Source organism: Sorex fumeus, unplaced genomic scaffold (assembly GCF_029834395.1).
Source record: "Sorex fumeus unplaced genomic scaffold, SorFum_2.1 ptg000015l, whole genome shotgun sequence".
NCBI lineage: Eukaryota > Metazoa > Chordata > Mammalia > Eulipotyphla > Soricidae > Sorex > Sorex fumeus.
In genome coordinates, this window is record NW_026606072.1 from 18,332,985 (window position 1) to 18,360,079 (window position 27,095).

At 44.5% G+C, this 27,095-nt stretch overlaps 1 protein-coding gene across 1 annotated transcript in view; it reads right to left on the reverse strand.

Annotated features, from left to right (window-relative positions):
* Positions 1-1,133: 1,133 nt before the first annotated feature.
* The window catches only part of IL31RA (interleukin 31 receptor A), a 40,063-nt gene continuing 14,101 nt past the window's right edge, over positions 1,134-27,095 (reverse strand). The window contains exons 5-14 of the mRNA XM_056112027.1: positions 25,017-25,194; positions 19,256-19,335; positions 16,444-16,660; positions 13,793-13,975; positions 12,101-12,202; positions 9,642-9,788; positions 7,297-7,437; positions 3,912-4,005; positions 2,788-2,869; positions 1,134-1,595 (exon numbers count right to left, since the gene is read on the reverse strand). Of these exons, the coding sequence (XP_055968002.1) occupies positions 1,134-1,595; positions 2,788-2,869; positions 3,912-4,005; positions 7,297-7,437; positions 9,642-9,788; positions 12,101-12,202; positions 13,793-13,975; positions 16,444-16,660; positions 19,256-19,335; positions 25,017-25,194 (1,686 nt within the window). The remainder of the gene's footprint in view (positions 1,596-2,787; positions 2,870-3,911; positions 4,006-7,296; positions 7,438-9,641; positions 9,789-12,100; positions 12,203-13,792; positions 13,976-16,443; positions 16,661-19,255; positions 19,336-25,016; positions 25,195-27,095) is intronic.

Sequence of the window (27,095 nt, forward strand, 5' to 3'; positions counted from 1 at the left end):
GCTCCACTAGATCCCAGGCTTACTAAGAGGTAGTGTTAGGTTTAGAATCAGGGCTAGTGTTAGGGTTGGGATGTGGAGGCTTCAAGTGGGTAGTATTGTTTCCCAAGATATAAAGGCAAGGGAAGCATTTTGCAATTGTTGTTTTGAGTAATGGGATTGTGCCTGTTTTAGGGTCTGGTTTATTGGAAAGATGACAATGGCCTTGGGCAAGTATGGCATTAGATTCTGGCAGTTTGGGGTGTTAACTTTTTCAGTAATATTTCAGAAAAATAAATATTAAGCATACAGAGATCACTGAACCTTGGAAATTTGCAACGTTGGGGCCTCACTGGATATCAGGCGTACTTGGAAGTTAGGGTTACAGGAGGCCAGAGTGGAGTTCAGGCAGGCCGTGTCTACAGACTCCTGAGTCCTTTTTCATACCTTTGAATACCTCATCCATTCCACCCACCACCACCTCTGGGAGTTAATGAAGGGCACAGGGTCAGGTCACTCTGCCTACTGTCCCTTTGTGAAGTGACAAACATCAATCCCCAGCGCTGCGTGGTCCCCAGAGTACACACTGGGGGAAACCCCTGAACACAGAGACAGGAATAGCCCAAAAACTCCTGGGTGTGACACCCAAACCAACGTCCAAACAACAAGAGCAACCACAACACATGCACCCTTTCCATAAAGCAGTCAGGGCTACCTCAAATGTGGAGTCAAGAACCCTGGGAGGAGAAGCTCTCCTTTCTCAGCAGGAGTGGCAAGAGTCCGTGACCAGCTATTCTCTGGCATTGGGCAAATATCCGTGCGAACTCCGAGAAGCTGCAGTGCAGGCCTGGCCAGGAGCCATGTCTGGAAGGTGCATCCACCTCAGGGCCCACCGCCCTCGGAAGTCAGCCTGTTCAAGGGCCAAGTAAGAGCTCTTCGTTGACATCTGAACCGAGTCAAATAATCGCTTCTAAGCACAACACTAGACTTCAGTGTCTGAGTCCAATAAGCTTAACCAGCCACTGCTGAGAGACATGCAAGATTTTTTTCTCTGACAGGCAGAACAGGGATATGACTGAGGAAGATCTTCTGGCTGAGCTTCATCTCCTCTCTGCGAAAGCCTCCTGAAATGCAGAGGGATTTTGAGCTGCATGGCCTCAGTCCTTCTTGCTTTGGTCTAGCAGTGTTTCAGACCCAAGAAATTCTCTGGTTGTCACAGAATTTTTCAGGTAGGGATTTGGTGCTTCCTCATAGACATGGTCTGGCCCAGAACACTGTGTGGAGGAAACATGCTCATTGACTTCTGAGTTGCTGCCCTCCGGCATGTCAGGACACAGCTGGGTCTTTGTGGGTGGAATCTTGGTTGAAATGGAGTAATCCTCAAAACTCTTCTCAACGAAACAGTATGGCCTGAAGGGGGAGGTCACATATTCATTCTCTTCACCTCCCAAAACATTTTTCTGACCTTTTCTAGGCTGCTCTATGGAAACCTCTTCCAGAAAATTCTCAAAGTTCACTACCAACTTGTCAATAAGGTCATGGGGGATAGGACATGGTTTTAGGATCCTGTCTTCCTCCATGGTCATAGGGTCATCAAACTCCTTCAGATTCAGCTTATCCTGGAAAAGAGAGAGAAACACCCAACCAATCATTTGGGAAGTATATATGATGCAAACAAAACCTGGTTGCATTTGGGACTCTCAGTGACTCACTAGCCTCCACATTTTCTCCTCTTCACACCCTTCCACAGGAACTAGGCCTGCTTCCTCAGAAACTTCCTCCATATTCAAACAATTTCTTTTTTATGTTTTTATTTCTTAGAGGGGCTGTTTGGTGGACCACACCCAGCAGTGTTCAGGCCTTATGTGTGGTGCCAGGTATTCAATAGGGGTTCACTGCACTGAATGCAAGGGAAGCACCCTTAACTATTTCTTTGCCCCTTAAATTTTGGGAGCAGGAAGCCACCTCCAGCAGTGCGCAGGACTTAAACTCCTGGTCTTCACTCAGGGATGACTTCGGGCAGTGCTCAGGGGACCACATGGGGACTAAACTCAGGTAAGCCATATACAAGGTAAGGTCCCTACCCACTGTACTATTTTGCTCCAGACCCTAGATCTTAAAATTTTTTTAAGAACAGCTTTTAATGTAAAAACTTATTGAAAATGAGGATTTGTGCTTAAAGACTATTCACAGAAGCATCTCCACCACTCGCCCCTCAATTGTTCTAGCCCCCAAACCCCAATAAAGGCGGGGCTGCCCAGCCTGGGGACAGCAGGGCATGTCAGCAGCTCCTCAATGGCACTAGAGAGTCTGAGCATGAACTTGCTCCTGATTTCAGGGGGGTAGAGGGGGGCACACCTAGCAGGACTCAGGGAGTACTTCTGGCTCTGTACTTAGGGATCATTCCTGGCATTGCTATGGGGTGTCAGGGATCAAACCCAGATTGGACATCTGCAAAGCAAATGCCCTGCCCGCAGTACTCTTACTCCGGCCCCTCCGGCTACTTTTAGGGGGCTTCAGATCTTACAGCCAGACCTTCTTGCTATCCAATTACTACTCAGGGGAAAGGGGCAGGTTTTCCTCTTCTCACCCCATGTCAGTGCTAGGCAGAGCTAATGCAGGGGCCTTGCAAACCTGAGAATCCCCTTTCCTCTTGTCTACAAAGGGAGGTCAAAGGGCCTCAGGGAGCCTGGTTGCTTCTGGCTCCAGCTAGAAGTTGGGGCTGTGTGAGCCTCAGGCTCTCCTGATATGACCCCTGGAATGCCACCATCACCTGGACCACCTCCCACCACCATGCATGCTGGCTTGTACCTTGAGCGCCTCTCCATGCCACAAGGCTATGCTGCTTTCAGCGGGGTTGGGGACATTAGGCCAGCAGAGGTGCTTCAATTTGCTAATGAGAGATAAGATTGTAAAACAGGTAACAGGAAACATGACCCCAAGAAATATTTTCTATGCATGTGACGATCCTGTCCCCAAAGTGGGACTCCGCAGGAGACTTATAAGGTGCTCTGTGAAGGGTAAGCACCGGGTGGCCTCCTGCAAGAATCTGAAGGAGTGACGTCATTGGTGGGTTGCAGTAATGAGGCCCCCATGGGGTATGATGGGAGAAGCCCTCAGCCCTCACCAAGCTGCTCCTCTTTTCTGCTCCTCTTTCCCCACAGCTATTTCTGATGCTAGAGACCACACCATCATAGACCATTTGCTCAAACATCATTTTCCAGGAAAAGGGACACCCAAGTCCAATGAGATCCCCACACTGAAGCACAGGAATTCTCAAAGACTTCTTTTACCCACAACCAACAGCACAGCACTGGTCACTTGTTAGATGTGCAAGAGGATTTGTGCTGGTGCCCTGCTTGCAACCTATAGTTGGGAGTTGGCTGGGCCAGGAACAGCTCACAGATTCTGAAGGCAGAGAAGTCAATGGATGCCAGAGCCCTAGGCCATGGGGCACTCACAGGTCCAGAAGAGAAGCTCCCTTCTGGGACAGGCAGGACAAAGGCCCCTCCAGCCAGGCAGAGGATGAGTTCAGACTGGACACATGTGTGAGCCATGTGTGAGCATTCCCTGCTTTCCTTAGAGAGAAGCTGAGGTCCTGGAGACCCCTTGCTGCTACCACAGTCCCCACTAGACACTGAAAGAACCATCTCGTGAACTCTAGTCATGGATGACAACCACCACAGAGACAGCCTGCCAAGTTGTTGGCACGCCCCTGGAGCGTGGAGTGGTGTGGAGAAAGAATCCTCTTGTCTAGTCAGAATTCTGAAGAGCCAAGGGTGTGGAATATAATCTAATCAATAAACAGGTGCCACTTAATCAAATGAAAGCTGGGCGCTGTGCTGGAGGAGTGCTTCTCTCCCCACCCATCTCACCTCCCTCCCCCTTCCATCCCTGATCTCAGGGAACCAGGGCACTGTGATCTATAAACTCACTTGGGTGTTTTGAGCTCGTATGCCACTGTCAGGATGATGAGAATCAGCAGTCCGCCCCCAACCAGAGCCGTTACAAGGAGAATCTCAAGGACACCTTCGGGGAAAGGACAACACAAATCAGTGGGAGGCTGAGTGCCTCACTCCAAAGAAACTCAAAGATGGACCCTTTCTTCCATAAGTTTTAGGAACTTTACAATTCTTTCCAATTCTAAAAAAATCAATCCCATAAAATTCTGGGTGTTAGGTCTCCCAGGATTTTTTCTCCCTGAATAATACTGTCAGACATTGTGTTCACCAAGTCAGTTCTCCAAGCTCAATCAGTCGGAAAATCTTGAATAAGCACTTATGATTTGCCAAGCACTGTTCTGAGTAACAGAACAAACAGTCATCAGTAACAAATACAGGTACTTTGTGCTCAAGGACTCTTATGTTCTGAGAGAAAGATTCAGGCAATAAATAGCACAAGATATTTCATAAACACAGGATGGGAAGCTAGAGTAGGTGAGGTGAGCGGGGGCAGGGGAGGGCGAGATTAGCAACTTTAGGTGGGGCACTGAAGGAAGACTTCTTGGAGAAGGAAGTTTTGACTTAATATTAATAATCACAAGGAATTAGCCATGCCAATTTGCAGTGATACTGTAAAAATATTGTTGATTTTTTACAATATATATTTATTTTTTTACAATACACTCCAGGCATAAGGAACAGCAGATTCCAAAGTCTTGAAGCAGATTAAGTTATGGACCCTAGAGGCAAAAAGTGGCAGGCAATGCACAGTGAAAGCTCCAGAACGCTTTGGGAAGAAGTTTGGATTTTTGTTTTGGTTTTAGTGGCCACACCTGGCAGTGCTCAGGGCTTACTCCTGGCTCTGTGTTCAAGGATCACTCCTGGAGAGAGGAGCACCTGGGTGCTGGGGATGTGAACCTGCCGACTGCATGCAACACAAGCACTTTATCCACTGTACTACCACTCTGGGTCCAAGAGGTTTGAATTTTAAGAACACAATAGACGTCATCCGTGGGTTTCAAGCAAGGAATCTAGGGTTCTAAATTGGAGTTGTGTGGAGGATTGTAGGGCACCAGAGGGAGAAGCAAGGAGAACTTAACTGCACAGCAAGGGGAAAAAACTGTAAGAGGGGGCTGGAGCGGTAGCACAGCAGGGAGGGCATCTGCCTTGCATGTGGCCAACTATTCCCAGCAACCCATACGGTCCCCTGAGCACCGCCAGGAGTGATTCCTGAGTGCAGAGTCACTGTAAGTATCTAGGCAGGCTCATGTCTTCAATCTGACCCAGAAAAGTTTGCCATGTAATGGAATTTGGGTCTAATGTTGCGAAATTTAGAGGAGGAGAACAGCGCAGAGTCTCCTGACCCCATGCCTGGCTGTCCTCACTGGGGCCCCTTGGAGGGGGGAAGGGTTGAGTTTCTCCCCCCCCCCCACCCCGCCCCGAGCAGAGCCCCAGCAGCTGAGGACCTCCGGAGCTAGCCACAGCCATGCTGGGACCACTTTCCACATGTCCGGACGGGCCTCATGCATGAAAGAACTGGCAGAGGAACCCACGCATACGGGTCCCGGGGCTGAGGTCTCCAAGCCTACTCGGATTGGGATGGGCCTTCTCCACCTAGACCCTCCATCTTCCAGTAGGTAGGCATCACACCCACCAGCTGCCGCCAGCGCCAGGTTGGTCCCATCAACAGCCAAGACGCAGAGACTCTAAAACCCAGCTCCTGGAACCGCGGGGCCACATTAGTGGCCGCGCAACATCTTATTATCTTATTTTCCTTTGGAGAACCTGGCAGGCTACCAAAAGTATCCTGCCTGCACGGCAGAGTCTGGAAAACTTCCCGTGTCGTATTCAATATGCCAAATACCAGTAACAATGATGGGTCTCATTCTCCTAATCCTGAAAGAGCATTGAAATGGCTCTTTTAAAATCTCAGGGCTAGGAAGAAGGAGGCGTTACTGGTGCCTGCTCGAGGAAATCGACGAACAACAAGATGATCATGGTCGTGATCACTGTGAAATTTAATTTATTAATTTTCTTTCAGCTTTTGGGATCAAACCCCCAGGCCTTACACATGCAATACAAGTGTTCTATTGCTGAGCTACATACCCAGTTGACAATAAAATTTTTAAAGATTTTTTTTAAAGTAATATTAAAAGAATTCCTTCAGGGCCAAGGAGACAGCAACGTGCATCTGCATGTTGAACTCCAAGGTTGGCCCCTGGCACTACCGCATTTCCCTGAACACTACTAGGAGAGAGCCCTGTGCACAGAGCTAGGAAGAAGTCCCTGAGCATTGCTAGGTGTGGCCCCCAAATCAATCCAAAACAAAAACAAAAAACTAAACAAAACTAAAGGAATGTCAGTTCGTAGAAACAAATACTATGTTTTTTGTGCACAGGAATCACTCCTGGGGGGGATGTTCAGGTATTCAGGGAACTATATGCAGTGCCAGACATTGAACCAGGGCTAGCTGCATGCAAGGCAAGTGCCCTAACCTCAGCACTATCTCTCTGACCCCTAAATGCTATGTTGTTTGTAAGACAAATATTATGCTCATATTTTCCAGAATCATAAAGTTATTTTTATCCCCTTGAAAATATTATGAATAGAGGGTTTTAAGAATATTTCACATATACCAGTTTTAGCTTTTATTACAAAAGTTGACAATATGTCTTCAGCTTTAGTATAAATGATTCATTCTTTTAAACAGTAGTTATATTTTGTTTTGTTTTATTTTTTATTTTGGGGCCACACCTAATTATACTCAAGAGCTACTCCCAAATTTGGTGATTAGAGATTGGGGAACACTCCCTGCTGTTCTCAGGGACCAGTGGTGGTGGGAATCAAACCTGGGTCTCCCACAAGCAAGAGCAAATTGTGAGCCCACTGAGCTACCGCTCCAGTCTTCGTATATTCTTAAAATCAAAGATCTGTCATTGATGCATTTGTCAAAATGAATATATTTGTTCTTCTTTAATCCTCTTCTTTCTTCTTTACCTTATCCCTTATTCCATCTTCTACTCCTTGATAATTTCCCCCTAACTCTGCATAAAGCTCCATCACATTTGACATTTTCATTATATTTATACTTTCTTGAGTCATTTTTACGTAGAAGCTGATATATAAACATATGCTGTACTTTTTGGCTCAAGATAACTGCACAAGTGATGAGATTAAATTTCTTCCCCCGCTGTGGGGTGATGACCCTCATCTCTGTTCCTCAAGATGATTGGGGCTCTTTTCTGGAAAGGTGGCAAGCAGAGTGCAGAATTGGGTATTCATTTTTGCTCAGATTTCCCCTGCCTTTGTTAAATGTTATCTCTGATTGACTTAAAGAAATGTCAAGAAGAGTTCTTCAAGGCTAGAAGGAAATACTCACTAATTGACAATGTCTTGAAGTTTATCCTGGTGCCATTGGTTCCTCCTGCTCTGGTGCTGGCCAGGACCTGAACAGAGTAAGAAGTCTTTCTTGCCAGGGAGTCCAGATCATACTGCAGGATGCTGGAGTTGACAGTCTTGGCTAAAGGGAAAGTATAGCAGTTAAACACCAAAGTCACACCCACTCACAAGCACACTTTATAGCTCTAAAGCACCTTGGAAGCTGCATTTCCAGGGTGAACTGCATCTTACATTCCAATTCCACTCTCCCTGTTCTCTCTAAAACTAGCTTTTCAAGAGCTGAATAGATGATAATATAGGGACTAAGGTTCTTGCCTTGTGTGTGGCAAGCACAAATTTGATCCCTGTCACCAATATAGTTCCATACTGCCAGGTGTGACCCAAATGCACCCCCACAAAAATTATCACTGTTATCACTGTCCTCCTATTGTTCATCAATTTGCTCGAGTGGGCCCAGTAACGTCTCGGTTGTTGTTACTGCGTTTGGCATATAGAATACATCATGGGTAGCTTGCCAGGCTCTGCTGTGTAGGCGAGATACTCTCGGTAGCTTGCCGGGCTCTCCGAGAGGGGCGGAGGAATCGAACTTGGGTTGGCCATGTTGGCTGCGTGCTAGGCAAACGCCCTACCACCGTGCTATCGCTCCAGCCACACCAAAAAGATCAAAATCAAGAGAATGGAATTAAGATAGTGAAGGGAAATGTGAATAAAAGGATTCACAAATCACTATCTGGTAAGGAGCTTACATCCAGAATGTAGCACCATAGCACTGTCCTCCCATTGTTCATAGATTTGTTCGAGCTGGCACCGGTAACATCTCCATTGTGAGACTTGTTTTACTGGGGTTTTTTTTTGGCATATTGAATACACCACAGGGAGCTTGCCAGGTTCTGTTATGCGGGGGGATACTCTCGGTAGCTTGCCGGGCTCACCAAGACAGATGGGAGAATTGAACCCGGGTCGGCCGCATGCAAGGCAAACGTCCTACCTGCTGTGCTATCGCTCCAGCCCACATATTTATAAAGATAACTTACAACTTAATCATGAAAAGACAAGCAATCCAATTTTCAAATGGGCTGAGATTGGGGGCTGGAGCAGGGCTGGAGCGATAGCAGGGCCTCTCAGGTACAAGAAATTGTCTTGTGCGTAGCCAACCCCAGTTAAATCCCCAGCACCTCGACATTCCCCTAAACTCTGCCAAGGGTGATCCCTGAGTGAAGAACCACAGTAAGCTCTTCCCTGAGCACTGCCTGTTATGGCCCTAAGATAATAATCACTTGTATCACTTGTCATCCCGTTAATCTTCAATTTGCTCAAGTGGGCGCCAGTAATGTCAAAACAATAATAGATAAATAAATAAATAAATAAATAAAATGGACAGAGATTGAAAAAACTTTCTCCAAAGAAGATAGACAAATGGCCACAAGCACTGCGAAGATGGCCAATGTCACTAATCGTGAGTGAAATGCAGATGAACCCACACAATCATGCTGTTTCATATCCCTAGGATTACCATAAGAATGCATTTGTTTTAACCCCAATGCCCAACTATGGATGAATGAATCAAGAAACAATAGTAAATATATACAATGGAATACTATGCAGTTCTAAAGAAAAAACAAAATGACTCAATTGTCAGCAACATGGATGGAACTAGAGGATATCTAAGTGAAGTCAGTCAGAAGAAAGGGATAGATACAGAATGATCTTTCTCATTTGTGGGATTTAAAGAAAGGCAGCAACAAAGGTCCAAAAGCAGGAGAACAGGAGAACTGTCTCACAGAATTGAATGGTTAAAGGAGTATTCAAAGGGAGAGTGTTGGGGTCCTGAGGGAAGAGAGGTGGGTGCACTGGTGATGGGTGTTGTGTTGGAATTATGGACTTGAGAAATCACTGCACATCAGAGAATCCAATTAATAAAAAAATTTTTTTAAAGAATGTGTTTGTTTTGTTTGGGGGCCACACTTCATAGTATTCAGGGGCTACTCCCAACTCAATGCTCAGGGGTCACTCCTGCACTCTGCAAAGAACTGAGAGGTACTCAAAGAACTGAGTGGCTGAGTGACTCATGCAGAAAAGGAGAAGCATAAAGATAACCTGGTCTGTCCATGGCCTCTCTTTGAGGTCTGGATTTCTTTCTCTTTTGGGAGGGTGAAGTGGGGGCACGAAGGTTACGTCTGGTTCTTCACTCAGAGATCACTGCTGGATTGTTCGGGGGACCATATGGAGTGCCAGAGATTGTGAACCCAGGTTGGTCATGTGCAACACAGGCACCCGACCCATTGTGCTATTACTCAGGCCCCATGGTCTTTCTTTTCAACTTACAGAACTCTTTTCCATCTTCCGATTGATAAAATATAGTATAGTTGTTGATGAAACCATTCCTCTCATTCTTGGGGATCTCTTGCCATAATATCGTGACAGTCTTCACGCCAATGTTCTCTGCCCTGATCACAGGTCCTTTTGTCGGTACTTCATGGGACAGGAAGAGAAATAATGAATCCTGAATTACCCCAACACATCCTGCCCCTCCCCACCCCTCCAGGCTCAGACCAGAACAGACTGGCTCAGAGCTGGCAGAGGCAACAGACCTGGGAATGGATGAATCTGCTTTTTAGCTCTCTGGATTCATCGGTCTTAAACTTGAAGGGCAGCAGTACCAAACAGCAGCCCCTTCGTTCCTAGCTGTAAAGTGTAGCAATTACGAAATGGCTATGGAGTGACAGAATAGATTTTCCAATGTTGACTCTGAAAGGAGTTAACATCCAAAAGGACAAAAATAAAGGCTAATTGCAGCACTATTTACACTAATTAAGACTTGGAAAAAAACTAATTAAAAATATATATGCATATTTGTAGTTTTTATTTCTTTAATTAGATATCAAGGACTGAAACTCCTGGATCATATGCTGGTTCTTTTTAAATCGTTTGAGAAATTCCCATTCTGTTTTCCATAGAAGCTTTACATTTTAAAATTTACATTCCACTATCCGTGAATAACTAATATTCATCAGTGAATAACAGTATTCCTGCTGTTTCACATACCACCAACATGTACTGTTACTAGACTTTTTAAGATATACTATTCTCACAGGTGATTTTTTTAATTTGTACTTCTCTGATAATCAGTGGTTATCAGAGTTTATTAAGGTGTTTGTAAGCCAAATATAAGTCCAATAAGATGTAATTGCAATTAAATGTAATTGTAAACCAAATAAGATGGTATTATTTCGGTGTTTACAACAGTTTTGTGATTTTTTAAAAATATATTGTGGGCACTAGCTCTTTGTCAGATGTATGATATACATATATTTTCTCCAATTTATAGGATATTTTCTTCTTTTAATGTCAGTTTCTTTGTACAGAGGCTTTCTGTTGCAACTTTTACTTTTGTTTTCTTATTGATAAATTTGAATCAATGAAGCCAAAATTTTAAAAAATAATAAATAAATAAATAAATAAAGGTAGAGCAGCTCGCTAGTGTTGTGGGTAGATAGGGGGCCCTGGTAATAAGTTTCCGGGAAATAATAGTAATAATAAAAAGAAACTGCTTAGCCTTTAAGTAGCCCAAAGGCATGAGGATCACATTCCTATGAGATGCAAATACTGAGCTCTTTGGAAATGAGGAAACTGAGTCACCATCCAGAGAAGGATGGACCCCCACCCTTCAGAAAAGGAGAAGCATAAAGATAATATAAATGTGTGGAAAGAATTTTAAAGGATGATCAAGAGCCTATGACTTTCCCTGAAACAATACCCACATTAACTTTCATGTGTGCAGAGAATTCTGGCCAAGACAATGTGAAGAGACTGTACAAAACCTTCTCCTAAAAGCCGTTCTCTGCTCTTTCCCCTTTGGAGGATCCTGTGTTCTCTCTTGGTTACCTAGTCCCCTTTCTCTCCCCTCACATTTCTCTAAGTAAATTTCTTTCAAGAAAACCATTTTGGTTCGCTATTTTGCCTCCTCCTGATTTTTTTTTTTTTTTTGAGAGCAGGTGTCATATCTGAAAGGCATGTGCTGAGGTTAGGATTGACTTTCCTTCTCTGCCAAGAGCAATTCCTCAAGTCCTTGTTCTAGCCTAAGTCCCCTATTTCCTGAGAACTCAGGTGATGCAGACTAGTTCCCACAGGGAGCATAACATATGGGTTTCAGGTGTGGCTTCGGCTGCCTCGTGGGGCTGGTGCAGGACGTGAGTGTCCATGTCACATAGATGTTCAGAGCAGACTTGGCCAGTCCTGTCCATATCAGGCATTTCCCTTTGGCCCAGATGAACTGGACAGAGAGGTGAGAGCACTGTTTTCTTGAGGCTACCTCCAAATGCCCCACTTCACCCAAGTCCCCTTCAACACTAATAAAACACTGTTATAACACAATTAACACTGCTGCAATCATGTTACCTAAATAACAATAGAGTAGTTTTTTTAAAAGGACTATTTTGACATCTCCAACCTGTGTTTAAGTAAATGATTTCTGTTTTAGCTCCATTTTCACTATTTCTTTGTGACTTAAGGCATATTATTTCACTCCTTTCAGCTTCAGTTTTCCACTTGTGCAAGGAGGGCCTTGGACTGGATGCACTCTGATGTCTGCCGCAGATTTGAGTTTAGTGAATCTATAACCATGACTGGGAACATCCAGAGCTCACTCTCAGCAGCAGATGAACCACAGCCCACATGAGTCCTAAGGTAGCCGTGAGAGCTTCAGGCATTCGAAGCCTTGTCTGAATGAGGGACAGGCCCCCATATCTCCCCTGGTACCCCAATTAGACCATGTCCATACATACTGCCTTCTTGGACATAGGTCTGGATGGAATATGGCTCCCCCACTCGGTCTTGCATCACTGGATACACAGAGATATTATAGCACCAGAAAGGTCTTAATTTATCTGAAAAAAAAGAAAAAAGAAAAAGCACTAGTGCAGAATATATGACAGAGTGGAAAGAATATGCATAGAAGGGTTATGGACTACAACCCATGGAAGTTATTCTATTCTACAGTTTCCCATAACATCTGACAAAGCTACATATTATTTACTTCTCTTGTATTTATTTTGTATTGCCCCCCCCACACTATTTTTTTAATGCACGGGCTGGTAAGTTGTTTGTATTTGTGCCAGATGAAAAATGATAAGGTTTATTGGAAAGCCAGGTATGAGCTGGTGGTGACGGGGCAACTGCAGCCTCATGGGAAGGGGGCGGAACCAGCTCGTCCTTCATGCTCAATCAACGCCATGAGTTGCCCCCCACGAGTGGCTCTCCGGCACAGTCATGGCACCAGAGGCACATGGACCTAATCCAGAGTCCAGCAGCTTGCGGCGGAAATGTGAATGGACTATGCGTTAAACTCCGGTGCCATGCCCCCCTGGGAGGGAATGGGTGTCTATCTCTTTCGCCTTTTTCCCCTCTGGCAGCACAGTGGCTGCCACCTCAGAGCTTATTGGAAAGCCAGGTATGAGAGGGTGGTGATGGGGCAACTGCCGCCCTGAAGGGGGGCGAAACAGGCTCGTCCTTCACACCCAACCAATGCCATGAGTTGCCCCTCCACAAGTGGTTCTCCGGCACAGCCATGGCATCAGACACACAGAAACCAATCTCATAATTATCCGGCTCTTGGCAGAAATTCCCCCAGATTTAATTAATAAAATATCAAAAATCCAAAAACACTAGGCCAATATTGTGGCCATGTGACATCATACGGTTTTTCATAACCAACTATAATTTCAAAATAATTTCGAAACAAATTATTTCACAATGCCTTTTCAGCAGTTCTGATTGTTGGGGGGGAGGGAATTCCGAACAATAATGGTGCATCTTTTGTTGAAATGATGAGTGTATTCAAAGTAGATAGAAAGTTAAAGTAGAAATCATCTGCCTCACAGGCATTAGGAGGGGTGGGAGGGGGGTATATATGGGTTCTTGGTGGTGAAAAATAATTACTGGTGAGGGGAGGGGTGTTTGGTTATTGTATGACCGAGACTTAAACCTGAAAGCTTTGTAATTTTTCTCACGGTGATTCAATAAATCATAGGCTTCATATAGAAAGAAGCTAGAAAGTGTGAAAAATGACTGAAATGATGGAGTTAGGAGGATAATGTCTTACAAGGATTCTTGAAAAAACAGCTTTTCCCTGTATCAGTGTCTGGAAAACTGACTTAGCTCTTATAGAGGCAACCAGAACTGAAAAAGGAGTATTCTGGATACTCAGTCGCTGCAATGATCAAGCTATCTGGGCCAGGCTCTTTGTTGGTAGATGAGATGTTTTCCACCTGGAGTGTGGCCAGGTTCTGGTCTGACAGCACTACTTCCTGTAGTAGCCTGACTAGGAAATGTACTTCTCCTAGCCTGCTGCATTTAGAGGGCCACATTTTAGAGCCTGGATGTCAGAGCTGTGATTAAAAACAAAACAAAACAAAACAAAAAAACACTGAAATGAAACCGAATCTATGCAGAGGGACTAGGGGGCAATTCTGCACTACCTTGCTGGATTGTCCAGTTCCTGGCCTGAGTCACAGACTCCCAGGAAAGGGTGGAGGTCTCTGAGTCTCGATCTGGGACCCACTCAACCATCCACGTGTCCACATCCGGAGAGGAGCTCTGCCACTCCACCACCAGCTGGTCCTGAGTGCAACGGGCGAGAACTGACTCAACGCTCCTGAAGGCTGCAGGGAGATAAGAGGTTGCTTTAGAGTCCTCCACTCATGCTCAAGAGGGACCGACCTTGCTCACTGTTCCATCATCAAGAGGGTGGAGCTTCAGGAGCTCCCCTGTCGCTTCCCCTAGGTCGAGAGCTGTCTCCGCTTCATTTCCCCCCCACATTTGCTATTTAAGTACTTTGTGTGCCTTTATTTGTATCGGGGATACCTGGCTGTGCTCAGGAGCTATTTCTAACACAAAGCTCAGGGGTTGCTCCTGGCAGTGCTCAGGGGACCATATGGTGAGTATGGAACCCAGAATTCCCACATGCAAAAGCATGTGCTCCAGCCCTTTGAACTATATCCTCAAACCTTTAAGTACTTACAAATATTTCTCAAACTTACGAGCTGGAGCGACAGCACAGCAGTTAGGGCATTTGCCTTGCATGAGGCTGAACTAGCCAACCCAAGTTCAATTCCTCTGCCCCTCTCGGAGAACCTGGCAAGCTACTGAGAGTATCTCACCCGGATGGCAATGCCTGGCAAGCTACCCATGACATATTCAATATGTCAAACACAGTAACAAGTGTCACAATGGAAACATTACTGGGCCCGCTTGAGCAAATCGATGAACAACAGGAGTGACAGTGACAGTGACCTATATCTAGAAAGGATCTCCCCAGGGTCTTACTAATGGAAAAAGACTCACTCTCACAGTGTCTCTATAAGTTGGAATGAAAGCCAATCTGAGACAAACACTATCTAAAGGTAGGATTTCAAGTACCAATAATTCTGTAGGCTGGGAAGCTGCAAGATGGTGACTCTAAAAATCATACCCAAGGAGATGATTTCAAAATTCAATGGTTGGGGCCAGAGCGATAGTACAGGGGGTAGGGTGTTTGCCTTGCACGCGGCCAACCCGGGTTAATCCCTGATGTCCCACATGGTCCCCCAGCACTACCAGGAATAATTCCTGAGTGCAGAGCCAGGAGTAACCCCTGAGAATTGTTGGGTGTGACCCAAAAAGCAAAAAAAAAAAAAATTCAATGGTCTCAACCGGCTCCCCATTCAATTCAACTGGTTACAGATTCCTATTCTCACAGTGGTGAGATTGTGTCTGTACTCCTGATAATGGCAGCCCACTCAAAGAACCCAGGCACATATATGTGACATATGTAAATCCACATTTAAAGACATTTTCTGCCACAAGAATTTATTTATTTATTTATTTACTTTTGCTGGAGCAATAGCACAGCAGTAGGGCGTTTGCCTTGAGCGCAGCCAGCCCAGCTGACCCAGATTCGATTCCTCCACCCCTCTCGGAGAGCCCGGCAAGCTACCGAGAGTATCTCACCTGCACGGCAAAGCCTGGTAAGCTACCCGTGATGTATTCAATATTCCAAACACAGTAATAACAAATCTCAAAATGAAGATGTTACTGGGCCAGCTCAAGCAAATCGATGAACGATGGGAGGACAGTGCTACAGTGCAGTACATTTACTTTTGCTTGGGAATCACACCCAGTTGGTACTCAGGGCTTAGTCCTGGCTCTGTGGTCAGGGATCACTCCTGACCCCACCCAGCGGACCACATGTAGTGTTGGAGGTCCGCCGCATGCTGCTTGGCAAGAAACTTACCTACCGTATTATCTCTCTGGCCTCCTTAATTAGAAAATTTTCTAAAATTATTATAACTAAAATAAACAGAGCATTTTACACAGAAGTTTCACATAAATCCCTGTAGCTCTATAAAGGAGATGTTACTATATAATAGCCCCATTTACCTTTTTTTAAAAATTAATTTTAATTTAAGAACAATGATTTACAAAATTATTAATAGTTGAGTTTTAGGCATATATTTCAACACCAATCCTACCACCAGTGTCAACTTCCCTTTACCAGTGTCCCCATACTCCATTTTCTGCCTCCCCTGCTTCCTCTCTATCTCCACCACCTGGCACCTTGAAAGGCACCTTACAAAGTTCAGTAACTGCAGCCTACATCTCGGATTTTCAATGTTGTTGGGTCTGTGCATTGGGTGTATAGCTATACCACTCTCCCACATCACTAGTATAACCAAAGCCCCAACCCCTGTTTCCACAATATTTCCCTTTCTTATCTTCTTTCTCCCCCCATGATTTCTTCCCTTCTCTGTCCTAATAATGTCCCCATTTTATAAGAAGTTTTAAGTTAGAGCAGTAAGTTGCCAAGTTCTAGGAGACCAGTGAAAGAGCAAAGATTTGAATTCTCAACCAATGAACACTGAGGCCCACAACTATTTGTTTGTTCTGGTGGGAGGGGCTCCCAAGCAGTGCTTCGGGTGCATAAGGGTCACTTCTGGTGACACTTGGGAGCTACCAGGGGTATTCTTGGGGGGACACACAGTCCTAGGGGCTAAACTTAGGGCCTCCACATGTCAGAAATCCTGGAAAGGACAAGTACTACACCTGGGACAACAAGACAAGACCACTTCTAAGAAGTCTGTATCATACTCACACTTCTCATCAGCAGCTGGGATCCTTAGGGTGCTCACTGGAGACTCTCCCAGAGAATTGTAAGAAATCACAGACACCAAGTAGGGCTTGTGTCCCAGATGCAGTTTAAACTGCTGGCTACTGGTATTCCTGCTTTCTGTTAGGTTAGTGTTGTTTTCTGGAAAGTACCGGATGTTGTAGCCAAGTGCTTTCTCCAGGAATGGGGCTCCTTTTGCCTTCTGAACCCAAAGGAAATAAAATTTATTCCCAACATCAAAAAAGAGACATTCAGACATGACAGACTAGGGGCATGTGAAAGGACAGGAATGTTAAGTATTAGATGCTAAACTACAATCAGGGAATTATGAATATAGATAAATAACAATCCACGTGTTTGTGTGTGTTTTTGTTTCTCTGTGTGTTTGTGTGTGTGTTTCTGTGTGTGTGGTGTAAAAATATCACATTAAACCTTTAAATACTAGAAGTAAGGATTTGCTCCTATCATCCCTTAATATAAATTCAGTTCCCTGAGGCTAAATTAGGAGAATGACAACATCAGCAAGTCACCCCTTTTCCTTTGGTGGTGGTTTTCTCTATCACATACAGTGAGAGAGAAACAGAAGCTAAAAATTCTGAGCCATTACCCAGAGTGAATTCTAAGTAAGCTCTGGCCATGGGTCATTTCTTACCTGGGAAACCTCCAAGAGTCAGAAAGTACCCAGTACTCATATTCTTGTCTTTTCTCTCTATTCCTCCCTCTCAGAGAAGAAGTAAATCCCAGCTGCGAGGATGGAAACTCAGCACTGCCCTACCAGTCACTGGTCCTTCAACAGGTGTCTCAGACCACACCTGTGACCCCAAGTCTAGTTTCTTCTTTTCTGCCTAGAATCTGAGCCCACTCAGAGGTTTTGTCTAGGAATGAGCATGCTGGGTATTTTACAGGAATTTCCATTTCTTCACTTTCTGCTCCAGAGTATGTTCATGGATAAAGGATGACTGGCTGTCAGGTGAATTTAGCAGGCAGGCTTCAGATGTCATTGCCCGCTCCTTCTCGTAGGAGCTTCCAGGATAGCCAGAACCATCCTAAGGATATAGGAACATTTTTCTTTCTTAAACCGACCCTTGTATTTCTTTTTTAAACACAGTTTTATTGGGATCTATTCACATGCTTGAAAAGCACTGTTTGTAAGCCATATGGTTCAGAGGCTTTTAGTAGATTCCTAGGTTTGTGCTTTCATCACCTTTCTCTTTTTTTCACTAACCCTGATTCCTAGAAATTCTCCTGTGAAGGTGAAAGGGAGCCGCACCACAGACATGAGGGTGAGAGAAGGGGACTGATGTCCTTTCACCTACTAACAGGTGGGCCTGCCCCAACAGCCCCAGATAGAAGGTGCTGCCACTGACTTTCCTTCCCCAAATGTGCTGGTTGCTTCCTTTGCTTTTGCTCTTGATAACTGAGGAAGAAACCATACCTGGGTCTTATTCTCAAAGGCTTTTCAGCAACACTGATCAGGCTTTACTTTGTCTGCTGCCCCTGTGACCCTAGAGTGTTGCATAGGCCCTGGGTGTGAAGGAGGAAGAGGCAAAGCTAGGAAATTCCAGTAACTGAGATGGGAATGCCATTTGGCAAAGCCCACGGAATTCCATTTCCAAAAGGATTTCAAAATGATTTTAAATTTTCCCCAACTTTAGCAAGGATGAAATAACTGAGTTCTGGCATCTTATTGCTTGCCTCTTTCTTTTCTTCCTCCCAAATCCTTCATCTCTTTTTCTCATCTGGCAGGTGCTTTTCTTCTAGGAAAAGGATGCCCTTTTCCTTTTCTCTTTGGTCCCTCTACCATCTGCTCTCCTGCCCTTTTCCTAGCTTCTCTGCTGCTCTCCTCTCCGTGGACCCCCTGCCTTCCCCTTTGCTCCCCACTTCCAGGTATCCATGCTAGGAAGGATCACTTCTCCACTCTTCTGTCCTTTCAGGTCCACATAATTCAACTACCTGATTCCTCAAGGGACATTCCTGCCATATGTGGGTGCAGTGACACAACAACTTGTAGGTGAGTTCACCCCAGCCAACACTCCCAAGACATGATGGCAGTGACCACCAGCTATGACATGCCTGCCAGGAGAAGCCAGGGAAGGTCTCCACAACTCCAGATGTCCCTGAAAATGCATTTTATTCCTATCCAAATGATTAGTGTTTCACCTCAAAGACCAGACCTTTGTCATGTACCTTCAAGCCAACTGTGGAGTGGACTGGTGGGGCTCTTTGGAGCTGGGAAACCACTGTGAGATTCAGGGCACCATAACACCCCTAGGTAGAAAAATTCAGGAGGTAAAAATTCAAGAGTCAGACTTCTCAGAAACATGAGATGTTGAGTTTTCTGTTGCTGTTTGGCTGGTTTGTTCTATTTGATTTGGGGGCCACATCTAGTTATTGTTAGGGGTCACTCCTCCCTCTACACTCAGGAATTACTCCTGGCAGTGCTTGGGGGACCATAGAGATGCCAGGGATCAAACTCAGATTAGCCATGTGCAAAGCAAACACCCTGCCCATTGTACTATCTCTCCAGCCCAGTCAAGAGTTTTAAAATAAAACAAACCCTTGGATTCTGATGACAAAAACTGGAGTTACCATAGAATGGAAGTAGCCAAATGGATGGTGGTGAAGGGGTCTCAGTACTGTGGGGAAGATGCAAATGTGATTAAGTCATGTGAGCTGTACCCTTAAACTTACATGGTATTGTAAGCCAATGTTACTTCAACCTGAGAGAGAGAAACAGAGAAGAGACAGACAGGCAAAAGGTTTATAACCAACAAAATATCAAGCAGAGGGAGGTCACCTTCCACAACAGCTGCACTGTCCTTTTTCCATCCACCTCAGCTGGGCCCAGCACTCTCCACACATCAAGGCCAAATGGAGCTGGAGGGGAATAAGAATGAAGAGCTCAACGCTGACAGAGAACTGTAACAAGAACTGGTGAAAATGACTTGGTCTTTGCAGTTAGAAAACACATTTGAGACACAGGTGCTTGGGGGAGAGGGAAGAGTGAGAAGGAGTGGGAGGAAGGGCAGCATCACCAGGATCAGTGACCACGTCCTGGAGTGGCCAGAAAACTGTCATCAACCAAAGGGAAAAACCTCAACTGCTCCTGGATTTGATGACTTGGCAGAAGGGAAAAGAAAAATACAATAGAACCCATGTGATGTAATTTATCACCCACATCTGAACTGAAATGGAACTTCTTGCCTCCTTTAAGATCAGCGTCAGGACACACAAGAGCTGGGGAGGACTCATGGCGAAGGAGATGCTCAAAGGTGCTGATTTCAGAATGAGCCACCTTAGGCCCTTTGCGCCTCTTGTACCCGCATCCTGGTCACACATTTCAGGTCAGGGAACTTCTCCCCAATTATTTTTTCAACCAGTCTTTCTTCTCCTCTCCCCCTCTCCATTCCTTCTGGAATTCCTATCATCCTGAAATTGTTCCTCTTGGCATTGTTTAATTTCCCTTATATTCTCCTCATTTTTTTTTCTTGTTCTCTTTTCTATTTCCTCTTTTTCTCTCTGGATTTGTTTACGCTATCTTCAAGCGTACTCATTTGTTTTCAGCTTCATCTATACTGCTTCTAAGGTTTATTACAGAATTTTTAAGTTCTGGTAGACTGGTGATGAGTGTGGTGTTGGAATTATATACACTATGTTCATAGAAAAACATCACAGAATCTCATACAAATAGAAAATAGTTTTAAAAATAAACCAGGGGCTGGGGGGAGCTATTAGGCAAGGCAGTAGCTTTAGTAGTAGAAGACATGAATTTGAATTTGATCCTGGCCACTGCAGGACTCCCCTCCATGTCCCACACACTCTCTCGTCCCGCAGCCCTCAGCACTGCCCAGTACCTAACAGCCAGGCCCGGGCTGCTGCCTTAGCATTGCTGAGGCCTGGGCGTCTCTCCCCAAAACACTATGGAGAGTGGTCCATATGCAGATGAGCCCCAGAGCCCTGGGGATGTGCTCAGAAGTAGAGCACCTGCCTCAGTCCTTTGTGGGGCTGGGAGTTTATTACCCCACACAGCCCCACAGGCCAAGATCACAGCAGCACTGCCACACAATGAGGTGCATTGGTGCCACAGCAAAGTGTCCTGTCTCTCCTAGATCGCGACCAGTGTGTATGGACACCACAGCTGAAGTGTGTGACCCTCACACAAACCCTGCAGCTTAGGGTGAGGCCCAGTCATCAAAACAATCAAAGGAAAGGGAGGGTACATGAATGACTTACACGTGTTTGTACACTAGCGTGTTTACTGAAAAAGAAAAATAAATGAGCTGCATGCTTTAGCCATAGAGTATAGCAAAGTTTCCAAAGAACTTTCCAGAAGGTAAGCAGGCTTGGAGGAAGAGAACGGTGGCCTAGAGCATCTGTCATGCAAGCATATATATGGTCACAGGTTCAAATCCCCAGGGTCACATGTACACCAAGCATGATTGTACCTATGATTCTGTGGGCGTAAGCCTGAGAGCTCAGCTGCCTGCAACCTTCACCACCACAAGCAACTTCTAATTGCTCCACAGTCAGGGGTCTAAAAGGACCATGAAAAAGGGCACAAACACCCTCCACCCCATAAGCACTGCAACTAAAGAAGAGTGAGAGTGCTTAGGAAATGTGAGCATTGGCAAGCATTGTGAGTGAGTGCTGCACCAAAATGAGAACATGTGGGTCTCAACTCAGAGTTTGATCCCTGCAATCCTGTATGCAGGCACCACACCTAAAAGAGCTCAAACTTGGTAAGCCCAGAGGCCGCAGACTGATGGGCAAGCACCACACAACTCCATGGCCAGGTGAACATGCAAAGCCCTCTTTGCAACATCAGCAACAAGAAAGGGAAGTGGAGAATGGAAGGGAAGGGAGGGAATAAAAAGAAATAAACTTTTAAAAGTCCAGAGAGGTGGTTCAATGGTCTGAAGCATGTGTTTTGCATGCAGGAGGTCTGGGTCAATCCCTGGCACTGCCTAATGGTCATCCAAGCAGTGGTAGGATCTGAGTACCCCCAAGAGTGGCTCTCATAGTTTTCCTTCTTTTGACAGGGAGGGAGTCACACCTAGTCAGCTCTGGGCTGACTCCTGGTTCTGTGCTCTGATCACTCCTGGCAGACTTAGGGAACCATATAGAGTGCTGAGGATCAAACTTAGATCTGCTGAATGCAAGGCAAACACTTTGCCCACTGCACTATCCCTCTGGTTCATCCAACACCAGAAAATAAAAAACCCAGAAGGTTAATAGCCTGTACTTCGGGAAAGTGCAGAAACCATGCAGTACTTGTTATACTCTGAAATCACATGATCAGGTCTTCAAAGAAGGGAATTCACCACCTAAGTCAAGATCAAAATCACTCTGTAGGAGGTGCCAAGGTTGGGGGTCAGTTGGTTTTCCAGAGAGCCCTAGACCCATCTCTAGGAATCTTTTAACTTTTAGGTGATTTAAGTATCTTAAAGTGAAATTACTTAACTTCAGCTGAAATGTCTTCATAGTGTATAAAAAGGGCCAAAGGAAAACTAAGTCAGTAAGCTGTTTTGTCATCAAAAGAGTCACATTTCTACAATTCTTTTGCAGAAAGCAGTCTAATCATTGGGCTCAAGGCTCCTAACACAAGCTAGTTTGATTTCAAGTATCTTATAACTGAAGATAAGGACATTGGGAAGGTTTAGACTTGACATATGATTTCATCTACTTTCCACTAAGATTTGCTCTTAAAAATTATGCCAGAAGTTTCCAAGAGGCCTCCACTGACTAAGAAGGCAGGACAGCCTGTATTCCACTTTCTGAGATGAAACAAGGCTGCTTTCAGTCCGTCCACAAACAATTATAGGTGAGCAGACAGAGTTCTTTCCAGACAGCCCTAGCCCAAGGCTACTAAGTTACTAACTCTTCAAAACTGACTCAACAATTGGAAGAGCTCTTATCCTCATAAGATGTTCCAAATACGTAGAAGTTAGAATCAAGGGGAATAATAACATAAGTAGTAAGGAAAAAAGAGCTAAAGGCAAACTCTTCATTATAATCTAGTCCCACGTATTCACCTGAAGGAGAAAGGCTAAAATTAAATAATCAATCATTCTGCTCACTTGACTAAATATATGCATGTAATTTTCCTTAGATTTGTGCCATACACAGTGATTTAGTTTCAGTAGGTGTTAACAATGAAGATCACCAGTTTTGTTTTTTGTTATATCTCATAGGGGCTACTATTTCCTGCAGATAAATGAACCAAGAAATGGTTTTTTTTTATTACAAATTTCTTATAGATGTAGCTTGGAGTAAAATTACTGCGTATTTATAGGCATTACTAAAAAGTTTCCATCAACTACTAATGAACAGTGAATTTGTGTTTGGTCAAAGGGGGTAGGGTGCGGATAATTTTTTTTTTTTTTTTTTGCTTTTTGGGTCACACTCAGCGATGCACAGGGATTACTCCTGACTCTGCACTCAGGAATCATGCCTGGCAATGCTTGAGGGACCATATGGGATGCTAAGGATCAAACCCGGGTTGGCTGCATGCAAGGAAAACACCCTACCCACTGTACTATCACTCTAGCCTGGGGATAAATTTTTATTTCTGAAGACATGAAATGAAAATTTCCAGTACCATCATAATATTTATATATTCAAAGACATCAATTGTTGAACTAACACTGTACTAATTTGATGCTATGCTGTTTCTATTATTATTTGGAGTCCCACAACCACTGCCAATTAGATACTTCCAACACATATGAGTGCCTTTTCCAAAGACCAGCAACAAGTACAGCAAACTTTCTGGGAGTCAGGAATATAGGCTTTGCATATATAGGACCCCAGTGTGATACCTGATATCACATAACCTCACTCTGCCCCACCCCCACCCCAGCGCCTCTGAATGTATCCCTAAAGGCCTCCTAGTGCTGCTGGGTGCTGCTCTGTTGACTTCCAAGCACAGCCACTGACCTTGGTGGATTCTAGCACTGCAGGACCCAAGCAACAATATATATTCAGACTCTAACAATGAACCAACCATCTACCTTGTTGGCCAAGTATCACTGGAATTGGCCCCAGGTCCTCAGGGAGGCAAAAACCAACAAACAAAAACATTAAAAACTAATAATGCTAAGTGTCACTAAATCAAAAATTTTTCCTGAATTATCCAATTTAATCCCACAGCCATATTATTAGGTGCACCAATATTGTCTCTAATTTTAATCAGAGAGAGAGAGAGAGAGAGAGAGAGAGAGAGAGAGAGAGAGAGAGAGATTAAGCAACTGGACTAACAGCACAGCTTTTAAGTGATAAAGCCAAGATTTAAGTCTAATCATATCCATGTCATGCAATAAACATTTATGTAGTTAAATGTGTGTAAATAATCTTCAACTCAATACATTAAAATCCAAAAGTGTATAGGGCTAGAGGGATTGCTTCTCATATATGTTGCCCTGAGTTAGATCTCCAGTAGTTCCCTGCCCTACCCCCCCAATCCCACAAAATGTAGTGTTTAACATTCAATTCAAAATAAAATTTTCAAACCATTAGAAAACGATTGAAATGGTGTGTCTTAAAGAACTGAAATTTTATTGTGAAATATGAAAATAGGTGATAAATTAGAAAATAAGAAATTAGCCTGTGAGGATTATACACACCATTTTCATCAATTTCCTCTGGGGTCTTGAAAATAAAAAGTGAAAAGCAAAAGCTCCCTAGCAGTAACTTTAATAAATAGTTATATGATTCAATTAAGTCAAGAACACAGAGAACATTGGGTTCTTATGTTTTGTTAATATACCTAAGCCAGGCTTATTGAAAGAATAAATCTCTATGAAATGGTTAATCATGCTTCTGAATGCAAAACAGGAAATTAAAAGTGACCTTAGAAAGTGTCCGAAGTGCACTGAGTAACCTGAGACCCTGTACTGGGGCAGGAGGTCACTGCAGAGAAGACTGACAGGCAGGGAGAAGTAGTTGTGTAAAACAGGATCTCACCATTGTTAGATCTCAGTTCTCAGTCTCTCAAGAGTCTCTGAAAGGTGCAGTAAAGGGCAAAAATGATTTGCTCAATGCCATTGCTTGCTTTTTATTCATGTGTTATTTTTCAGGGGGAAGCAAGGTGTTGGGGGCTGTACCTGGAGGTACTCAGGCTTACTCCTGCTCTGCAATCAGAGATCACTCCTAGAGAGGCTTAGGGAACCAAATGGAGTTGCTGAGAATCAAAGCTGGGTATGCCGAGTACAAAACAAGCACCTTACCCACTGCATCAACTGTCTTGTCCTAATATATATGTATATATGTGTATATATATATATAGAATTTTGTAAATGTTCTAAAGACATGATCTGTTGCATTTGACACACACACAAAAAAGCTGCTAAGGTGACACATGCTGTCGCAGGAGGGACCCAGTCCTTCCAGCACAGGAGCACAGGTGAGCCAAGCCTGAGGAAAGGAAAGGATAGACTGTCAGGGTTCTGGGATCCCAGGGCTCCATGATTTCCAGGTAAGGGTCTGACAAGACTTCCCAGGTCAGTCCCGAGGCCCTCAGCCAGAGCAGGAAGAAATAAAATTACAAGTGACCAGCTTGCCTTCTTCCGCGGTTGTCCCCCAACTTTCTGGGCTCCAGTCACTCCAGAACACTGACTCTTTCACAGCACACCGGAGAGCCACTGCATATTCTGTAAACGCCTGCAGTCCTGTCAGACTGTGCTGTAAATACTCGTGCCTGTCAGAGGATCTGGGGTCCTGTTCGAAGTTGACTTCTGTCTAAAAGATAAAGAAGACAGAGCTGGCAGGGAAACCACAAATATTCTTTCTGCTGCCTACTTCGCTTCCCAGCCCTCTCTTACTTTTACCAAACTATGAGCATTTTATCTTTTAACTTAAAAACACATGATTTGCAAAAGTGAATATCCCCATATGTGGGCCATTTGCATCTGTAGACAGGAGTCATTTGCATCCGTAGACAGGAATCACAGAACTACCATCTCCCTCCCATTTCTGGTCAAGAAGCCAGTGGGCAGAGAACCCCACCTCTCAACTGCCATGGAAGTGAGCCTGCTGTTCTAGAAGATGCTCTGAGATCCGAGGCTTCAGGGGCCTCAGTCAAACACTAAAGATGACTTCAGCAGCTAGAGAGGCATCCTCACACAGCAGGAGGAACTGACCCTATCAACATCAAGTTCAACCTCATGTCATAGAAAAAGACCCCAGATCATTAGGTGTGGGAAACCTAAGGACTTATCAGCATAACGAAGATCAAAATGTACCTCCTCCCTCCTAAAATTTTCCCTTTGGATCTCCTCTTTCAAAGTATTAATCTTTGGGTGATCACTCAGTTGGGCTGCTAAAGGTTTTGGTAGCCTGAATGAATAAACTCTCTTGTATAATGCTTGGATAGAGATTGGGGGGAGTAGTAAAATAAATCACTTCTTTCTATATCACAGTTTCCTTGGTAGTGAACCTATTGCTTTGTATAATCTCTGAAGTACCTTCAGGACCTTGCCCTGTAAGAGAAACTAAAAATTCAGATGTTTCTTTCCCAGCATAGGCATTGTTTACTGCCATGTGAATGATTAGCTACTGGCTTATATAAACTCATCCTAGCTGATGAATTAAATCATACTAATATCATCTGTACTTTCAATGCATGTACGCTAGCATCAGATGCATCCATTGAGGACCTGATGGTACAAGCGCGAATGATCAAGTATGACATCATTGGTCTGACTGAGACAAGAAGGCACCAATCTCATCATGCCGTTTTCAACACTGGAGAAGAATTGTTCCTCAGAACATGCGATAAAAGAGGTGTCGGAGGCATCGGTGTCCTTGTCAACACAAACTTGGCCATGAGCTTCATTCGAATGCCTAACAACCCGAATCAGATGTTTACATTCAAATAGATGTGGCTCACTGTCAGCAGTTTCTATCTTCGTTGTCTACGCAGCAACATCTAATTATGATGAAAGAGAAATTGAGAAGTTCTACATGGAACTGGAGAAATTCTATAAAGAAGACCACACCTTCTACAAGATCATTGTGGGTGATTTTAATGCCAAGATAGGACCGAGAAGATCAGCTGAAGAACTTCACATCGGGACCCATGGCCTAGAATGGAACAAACAGGGTGAGAGACTGTCTGAGTTCATCATGTCAACCAAGACCATCCAGGGTAACTCACAGTTCCAGAAGGCCGAATCTAAACGTTGGACATGGGAGTCTCCTGGTGGACAGTTCCACAACAAAATAGACCACATCATATTCAATCGACCGTTTTGCCTGACCAATGTCACTGTTGTCCCAAAATTCCAAATGGGATTGGACCACCGTCTCCTTCATGCAAAATTCTACTTCACAGAGCGGGGAGAAAGGGCTGCAAAGTTTAAAAAAAGAACTCCCAGAACGACCACCAACTGGGAGCTCTTTGGCACTATTGCTGCAACATGGGAAGATGCCATTGTTGACAACATTGACGAGGAATACGATCGACTGGTTCAGCACCTCCATGAATGTGCGAGGAATGCCAAGAGAGACATAGCCACAAAAAAAAAAAAAAATGCCTGTCTTCGAAAACTCTTGAGCTTATTCGCCAACGTGGTTTGGCGCATGCCTCAGGCAACCGCAAGCGAACGTCCAAGCTTGCAAAGCAGTGCAGAGATGCAATC